Source organism: Mustela putorius, unplaced genomic scaffold (genome assembly GCF_011764305.1).
Source record: "Mustela putorius furo isolate JIRA1106 unplaced genomic scaffold, ASM1176430v1.1 tig00003867_pilon_pilon_pilon, whole genome shotgun sequence".
In the NCBI taxonomy this organism is placed as follows: domain Eukaryota; kingdom Metazoa; phylum Chordata; class Mammalia; order Carnivora; family Mustelidae; genus Mustela; species Mustela putorius.
Window position 1 is genome coordinate 9,017,042 of NW_025422019.1, and position 8,533 is coordinate 9,025,574.

An 8,533-nucleotide genomic window follows, 5' to 3' on the forward strand; every position below is an offset into this window, starting at 1 on the left:
AAAAAAAAAGTTAGTGTATTCCCTTCTGCTGAGACTTTGAACAGACCTCTTATTCTTGGGTCCCACTGAGGAAGTTTGGCTCTGGCTGTGGGTGCACAGGAGTGGGTGTGTGCTGCGTGTGACATGATCAAAGAATGAAGACAGTATTTTGACAAAATATGGAGGCTCATTTACACGTTGTACATGTCACAGTTAAACTAAGTAGAAGTGTCACAGGTAAAAATTTAAAAGGGTAATTTCTGTCAAATGCAGTAAATGACAAAGACAGGTCATTATTACCAAAAATAAAATAAAGCTTACTATATACTCTTGTTGGGCTTTGCATTTTGCAAACTTTATTTCATTTTATCAAACAATACCAGGAGCTATATGTTAACAACCCCATTAAAAAGAAAGCTCGTGGGCAGAAATGTGAAATCACTTGTCAAAGTCACTCTGCTAAAGTGGGAGGACCAGCATTTGACCCCACAGCTGGCTGCCGAGTTCTTTCCTGCTTCCCACAGTAACCTTGTCTTCAGCCGGGGCCCAAGGGCTCTGTAACCCATGGCGCTTTCACCCCATTCCCACCTCAGCACCAAATCAGATGGACTGGGCAGCCCCCTTCTCTTCAGCTACCTGAAAGGGTCTCCCCTGGAAGAGGGGAGATCTGCTCAGTGGCCATTTTTTCCTGACAAGAGGTCAGGTCGGAAAGTCGTCTCTAACAGGCATGGAAGAAAGGCTGTAGAGGCCACAGCACAAATTTCCACGACAAAACCCTCAGGATTAACAGGACAGTGTAAATGAAGGCCTCCCAACAGGGATCTGGAACCAGGGTGCTGACTTCAAATCCCTGCTCTGTCACTTTCAAAGCTTTAAGGTTTGGGGCCCATTTCTTCACTTGGCTGTGCTCTTTCCTTGCCTGTAGAATTGAAATGACATTACCGACTACCTCTTCCAATCTGGGGCTAACTGAAAAAAGATTCTAGGAAGCTTGCACAGTGTCTGGTGCACAACAGAGGTCCCGTGGGCATTACTGTAGGGCTGTAGTAGGCGGGAGGTCTCGCTGGGTAAGGACCCAAACATGTGTTCCAGCCCAGCCTGGAGTATAAGCCTGCCTGGAGATGTGGGTCCCACGTGTATACACCAGCTATAGGCATGGCTGCAGGGGGCACAGCGCTGTGGCTCCTGGACAAGGAAGTGGGGCCTGCTAGGGTCAGGAATGGGCAGAGCCAGTGATGGCTTAAGACTCTGGGACCCCCTTTCCTGTGTTCCGACTGTGTCTGCATGTGTGCGTGCATATGCCGGCAGAGGGAGGGGCACGGAGAGCATCTGTGTTACGGTAGCCCTGTCAGTTAGCCTAGTTTGGAATCCTATGGAGGACTGTTCTGGGGTGTTGGGTATCTTTGCATATTCACACTCAAAGAACTGTGAACATGTAGCTGGCGGGGGGGGGTACTCAGGAGAATAACGTTCGCCTGGGACACAGGGCAATGCTGATGACTAAGGCACGCAGCTGGCATCTGAGGAAAGATGTGACCTGTACCAGCTAACCCCCTGCCACCTAGCCCATCTATGAAACCATAGAGCATGTTTTTGAAGCTTTCTGGGCACAAACCGCAAATCCATGTGTGGGGGCACAATATATCATAAAACTTGGAGGTTCCCCTTTTTCCTAAAGCTCATTGGCGGAGTGGTGGCTGGTGGCCCAAGTGGGAATCTGTGCTCTACTGGAAGTAACCATAAGGTCCTGTGTCCCCCACTGGAACAACAACCCCAGATCCAAGCCAGGGCAGGCTCAGCCCCTGGAGAGTCCCAAGTTGGGAAGCCAGGATAGGGTCACATAGGATTCAGATGGTCTTGCCCACGTGCACAGCCAGCCGGACGGTCACAGCTCAGCCTCTAGGGTGCCAGGCCCGGCTGCTGTAGCTTCAGAGCCTTGCTTGCGCCTTCAACAATGTTATGGAAGGCCTCAGTCCAGAGCAGTAACAAGACCCACCACCCTACCCTTGCAAACAGTATGTTTCAGTGCAGGGGAGGCTGAGTACTATCTGCCAGGTAACTTCTTTACAGTAAGCCCTGAGAGGGGCGGAGAGGTACAGGGCATGGCACAGACATGAATGGGGAAGGTTCGAAGTCAGGTGGTTGAGTACTACTGCTGGAGGAGCTCTGAGGACCTGAGACAAGGGCAGGGAGGTAAAGAGCAGCCCAGACCCAGGCACTGAAGGAGGGGGCCAGCAGTGAAGCAACCAAACGGCTCCTGAGGTGAGGCTCCATATAGCGGGGGGCGGGGGGGGGCACACCAGATGGCTAGAGAGGCCATTAGGCCGGGGCTCAGAGAGGTGGCTCTAGCTAGAAAGGTACAGGACACCCACAGAGGGTTGTAGGCAGGATGGAACCCAGTCAGATCTGCATGTCCAAGAGCTGGGAGAGGTGGGGACAATGGCCTGGAGGAACCACCTGGGGAATGCCTGAAGCCATCACCCTGCTCCTGCAGTACTGAAAGCCGCTGGCATGGGGATTGGGGAGCAGCTGGAGCTCCTCAAATCCAGACCCCAAGCTACACTTCTCTGGCCAAGATCAGTCACATGTGGCAGCAGCACTTGGATGACAAGCCAAGGGGTCTCCTGCAGTGGCATTTCCCAGAGCAGAGACTTGGCTCACCCACTCAATCACTCATCTGTCCACCTCTGCATCCATCAAGCATGTGCCCACTGCCATCCCGGGATCTGAGGGATGGGGTGTCTGCCCAGGCTGAACACTGGGACCCACATGCTGGTTGAATGGAGCTAGAGCACTGACCTCTAGCCACTGTGACTGACCCAGCAGGAAGACCTGCTACCGCACCCTGTTCACTGCCCACTGCCCACTCGGTCTCCAGCAGGAAGTGCGTGCCACGGCCGAGTGGGCTTCCTGGTACTGCCCTGCGCCCTTCCCTGGGTGTGGCCCCTTCTCTTCACCCTGAATTACACCCCTGCGCCCTTCCCTGGGTGTGGCCCCGTCTCTTCACCCTGAATTACACCGACGCCAGGCCTGAATGCTTCCATTCTTCCAGGGAAAACACACAATCGGCAATAAAAATACATGAATGGCCAAGTGAGTCTGGCTCTCTGGCCACAGCTGCCCTCACCTTTCCTGGGAAGGGGGTCTCCTGTCCAGGGATTAAAAGTGGGGTTTGATCTACCTGCCACCAGGAAGCTTTGAAGGAAATGAACAGAGTAAGGGTGCAGCATTCCCCTAGGCCCCGGGTGCGACACTAGGCTCAGTCCATCTCACCCACCTCCACCCTGCTTCCTTCCCTGCCACCCGCCTCGGAACTCCCTGGTTCCTCTCCTCTCCAGGTACTGGCCCCGCTCTGGACTACATCAGCAGGTGCCCTCCCTGCAAGGCCTTGGTTTTGCAATGACTCGTTCCTTCTTCTTCCTCTGCCCAGAGTTCCTGCCAAGTCTCCCATGCCACAGGTCTTGCCAGGTTCCAGCAACACTTTCTCTCCTTTTCAGGCCAAGGGGTCTGTCTGAGCATGCCATCAGGCCTGGGCAAACCTGCTCTGAATTCCCACCTCAAGCTCCTTTTCCCAGCCTCTTAGGGCCATGCTAGCTTCTCACCTGGGCCTCTAAAGCTTTACTTTCTCCCACGGTGGAAGGAAGTGAGATGAGACCACCAGATGAACTACATGGTGGTTCTCCACCATAGGAAAGTGTTCCCATCTATAAGCACTTCAGGTGGGGAGATGTGGCCTGACTCCCACAGCTTGCTGGAATTCTAAGACCAAGGAGGGACATCCCATTATTGATGGCGTGTCCTCTTGGCCAGGCCCTTTTGTTCATAGCTCACACAACCCCCAAATCCTGTCAGGTGATTTACAAATACCCCCATTTTACAGCGGAGGAAACTGAGGCTCAGATTCAAAAGGGACTTGCCCAAGGTCACTGGAATCATGGACAGGTATAGAATCTAAGCTGTTCTTTTTAGAGTCTCTGATTCATTTGACACTGGGTTCTGGGGCCGAAGGCACCAAGAGCCCCCAGAGTCAACGCAGGGTGGTGTCTGCATGAGCCCAATCCATCCTTGTGATGAGTCCCTCAGGAACGGCCTGCGGTGAGTGCTGCCCTCCACATCTGCAGCAGGGAGTCCCGGCGGGTCGTGTAGGGTAAATGTTTGATGCGGAACCAGTGTCTGGGAACGATGTTCCCGCTGGGCGTATACAGCTTCTCTCCGTGACTGCCCAAGACACTGCGCAGGGCTACATTGCCCGACAAAATCTTCTCATAGAACTCCACGCCCCCCCGGGCATAGGCTGCAGACAGTGCAGCTGTGCGACGGTCCAGCCAGCCTTCCAGGGCATGAGTGAGAGAGTCCGTGGAGAAGGCGTAGGCCACGAAGCCCACCACTGCTGCCACCAGGTTGAAGGCCGCCCGTAAATTCATGGGGCCTCCGTAGAGCCCCAGTGCATGCTTGGCACCCACGCCCAGGGCCCAGGTTCCTGCTAGACAAGCTGGGGCCGGCAGGGCCTGGAGGGCGGCTGCACCACTCTCCAGGTATACCACTTCCTTGGCCAAGGCAAACTTCTGGGCCTCGTGGGACAGGGTCAAGGCATCTCTCAGCCGGGTGCCTGCTGGGCTCTGCCAGTTCACTATTTGTCCGTGCACCACCACTGGGTGATTGCTGTTGGTCAGTGTTCTCCCCAGGAAGGTGGCTGGGATGCCCACTACAGCCCCCGCAGGGAGTCGCGGGAAGCCAGCACTCACAGGCTGGAAGGTGAACGTGGTGAAAGCTTCGTAGCTATGGCCTGAGGGGACCCCGATGTCCTGGAGCACCTCTTGGAAGAGCCCCCCCAGCTCTGGGGAGAGTGGGGCTGGCTGGCCCTGAGGCCAGTACCGGTACAGCCATTGGATCACGGGATCTGGGAAGAGGTGGTAGGAGATCTGGGCCCCGAACAGCCCTGCACAGGAACCCACCAACAGGCCTGTCCTGTGTCTCTGCACAAATGCTGCAGCCCGCCACAGGAGACCAGCCATGAGTGCTGGCACCGTTGTAAACCTGAGCCAAGAAAAAGAGAATCAGCCAACGGTTCCCTGGGTGAGCTGGCTGACCGAACATAGCCCAGGGCCACATCCTTTTGAACAGAGGCAATAGAGGGAGGAGGTTAAGAGCAGGAGCTCTCAAGCCAGAGTTCAAATCCAACCTCCATCTCTGTGCACCACTTTCCCCAGGCAGCCAAACAGGCACCGACAATGGCATCCCTGGGGTGGCTGTGATGAGCGTATGAATGAATGCACATAAAACAGTTGGTCTGGCACAGCAGGAGGCACCCCCTGTGATAATGTTGTGATTGTTAACTTGTATTCCCATGGCTAGGCTCCGCATGAAGTACCAACTGCCTCACTCCACTCTTCATCCCACTCTGAAGTCCTATGATCCCTAATTTATAGGTGAAACCTAAATTCAATTTCTTACCTCCTGTATGCTAGACACAATTCTGAGAACTTTATATATACTGTCCAACAACTGAATCCTCACAAATCCATGACCTAATTATATTGCTCCTATTTTTGAACATTGGAAACTGAGGCAGAGATAGATTAATTGGACGAAACCCCCAAACTGGCCAAGTGGCGAAGTTACAGGCTGAATGGTGGGTCCCCTCCAAAGTCATATGCTGAAGTGTTAAGCCCCAGTCTCTGAGAATGTAACTGTATTTAGAAATGGGGTCTTTAAAGTGAGGTCATTAGGGTAGGTCCTAATCTAATCTGACTGGTGTCTTTAGGAGAACAGATTAGGACACAGACATTTAGAGAAGAAAGACCATGAGAGCACAAGCCAGAGGTGACCATCTACAAGCCAGTGAGTGTGGTCTCAGAAGAAATGTCATGCTGACACTGTAATCTTGGACTTTGAGCCTCCAGATCCCGAGAAAATAAAATCCTGCCATCCAGTACTTGTCCTGACAACCCTAGCCAACAGAGGCACACAGACTATCAGAGAGCTTTCCCTTTCAGAAAAAATTTTAATTCTAAATTACAAATATCTACATAAGTAGACAAAACAGCACATTAACCAGCTTCAACCAACTCATGGCCAATCTTGTTTCCTCTCTTCTCCCACCCACATTCCTCCTCCAACTGGCTTATTTTGAAACACATCCCGGGTGTCCTCTTATTTCATCCATAAATATTTCAGCAAAAATTCATAATTATTTTACTTTGGTTGAAGCTTACTGTCTTCCTGCCTGTTTGCGATAGGTTTAATTAGCACGTAGGTTGCTGCAAACAAAAACGTGGGGGTACCGCCTGGCCTGTTTCCACGAAAATTCCTAAAGGGGCACATCACTTGGGCCTGTATTCCCAACTAAGGGACTAAAGCTAGGAAAGCAAGGGTCCTGGACAAAGTCCCGACGCCCCCAGGCCCACCAGCGCCAAGGCCCTGCTCCAGGCTGGGCGAAGCGGTGCTGCGGAAATTTCGCAGAGGGCTCCCGGTTGGGCGTCCCGGCAGCTCAGTGAGCCGCGCAGCTCGACCAAGAAACTGGAGAAGACCCTGGGGAAGGGGCCCGCCCCGCTTCCGCGAATCCGCGCGCGCGCGCAACCGGGGCTCACCTGCTCCGCCGCAGCCTGGGAAGCCGCAACACGTGCGCGGGGCGGGTCTGGCGCAGAGCACGCCGGCCCGCGCTCTGGGGGCGGGGACTACAGGGGGCGGGCCGGGAGCAAAGCAGGATCCGGTGGGGGCGGGCCTCCGGGGGGCGGGCCTCCGGGGGGCGGGCCTCCGGGGGGCGGGCCTCCGGGGGGCGGGCCTGGGGGGGCGGGCCTCGGGGGGTAGGGACCGTGGCACGCAGACTAGCCCCCTGGTGGCTGGTGTCGGAGCACCTTGCGGTGGGGCTGCGAACTGCCCCACTCTCGCTTCAGGATGACCAAAGCGGACTAGCGCTTCTTTGTCTGCACTCGAGAGACCGCCTTTAGGAAACAGCGTATCTGCGTGGGTCAGGAGGTGGCTTACGGCTAAGCCCCCATCGGAGCCCCTGCCCACGTGACTACCGGGTCGGAGGCCTTTTCTGTCTGGAAGCGTTCACCGCCAGTAAGCTGCGCTGAGCTTTATTTTATTACCATAGCAGCTGCCCCTCCAGTTCCTCGCAAATGATCCACACTGTACAGTCCACAGAGCAGCGTCGCGCCTGTCACCTCGTCTTCTAGCAGCGCTCCAGTTAGGTCAGGGATCATCACCCTGCGGGTGGACCAAATCCAGTGCGCCACCCGTTTCTGTAAATAAAGTTTTATTGGAAGACAGTCATGCCCATTTCTTTATAGTTTCCTGTGGCTGCTTTATTCCAGAAGGACGGAGTTGAGCAGCCAGGACAGAGACAGGCTGAAACAAAAAGCCTAAAATTGTGACTATCTGGCCCTTACAGAAAAAGTCTGTGGACACATGAAGTACATTATTCCCATTTTACAGATAAAGAAGGGAGGCATTTAGTTTGAGCAGCTCATATGCACCTAGCATGCGCCTGAATGGCACAGGACTCCTGTCCTTGAACATTTTCTGCTCCATCTCCTGCCTCCATACAAATTCAGCCTAGTGGGTCTTGCTAATTCTCCCAAATGGGCCTGGCCTCTGCATCTGACTCTCTCTTCCATCCAAGCCCTGGAGTAAGAGGGGAAAAGAACTGATCTCCTGGGTGGAAAGGTGAGACTGTGAGGGAAGATGAGATGTAAGGAGATCCAGAAACTTGTGGGCATTGGGGCTTCTGACGTTTAGCAGGCTGTGGACCCTTGGGTCTCCAGACAAGCCACTAGCTCAGCCCTTTCTACAGGGCTCTTGACCACAAAAGAACTAGCTGTAATGTCAGTCAGGACCATACCTGATTCAAGGTGGAGAGACCATGGGGCTGGTGTTTCCTGTCTCAGGCTTGGCTCAGCAGATCCTTCTGGAGTCATAGGTTGGTTTGGCAGAGATAACTGTGCTGATGCTAGAGAAGAACCGAGATCTGGTGTGGCTGCCGCCAGACTTGGGCTGGTGCCTCAGCTCAGAAGCAGTGCTCAGGGAGACTGCAGCTTAGGGAAAGAGAAATTTCTTAGGAGGCAGGGGGCTCTTGCTCTTTTGTAAAGGATGTCACCCCTCCGGATCTCAGTTTCCTCATCTCTAAAGTGAGGATAATATCGGTCTTAAGGTATCCTGTTACATCCTAATTGTGAAAGTTTTCTGGATATCCTTATCTATATAACTAAAGACAGTGAGGGCAGGCACTTCAAATCACATGTCCCTGGATGGCATTTGGGGGTCTCCCTTTAATCTTGGCCCTGGAAGTCTGTCATAAAGGGGCCTGTGACCAGATGTAAATCTAGCAATGGTGAACAGCACGGATGCTGGAGCTGCACTGCTTAGGTTAGATCTTAGCTCCATTCCCTACTAGCTGTGTGACTTTAGGCGAGTGAACCTCTCGGGGCCCAGTGTTCTCGTTAATAAATTGAGATGAGAGTGGGGTGCCTGGGTGGCTCAGGCAGTTAAGCCACTGCCTTCAGCTCAGGTCGTGATCCCAGAGTCCAGGGGCTGAGTCCCGCATCGGGGC

The 8,533-nt window shown here is 53.8% G+C and overlaps 1 protein-coding gene across 1 annotated transcript; it reads right to left on the bottom strand.

Moving 5' to 3' along the window:
* Positions 1-312: 312 nt before the first annotated feature.
* On the bottom strand, positions 313-6,638 carry TMEM177 (transmembrane protein 177). The gene is made up of 2 exons (XM_004759763.3): positions 6,570-6,638; positions 313-5,016 (listed from the first exon to the last, which is right to left on the bottom strand). Exon 2 carries the CDS (start codon positions 4,992-4,994, stop codon positions 4,059-4,061), a length of 936 nt encoding a protein of 311 aa, XP_004759820.1. The 5' UTR covers positions 4,995-5,016; positions 6,570-6,638; the 3' UTR covers positions 313-4,058.
* Between the last annotated feature and the right edge of the window lie 1,895 nt (positions 6,639-8,533).

Bases quoted from the DNA above. Each gene is read 5' to 3' on its own strand.
- TMEM177 (XM_004759763.3), bottom strand. From the start codon at position 4,994: ATGGCTGGTCTCCTGTGGCGGGCTGCAGCATTTGTGCAGAGACACAGG.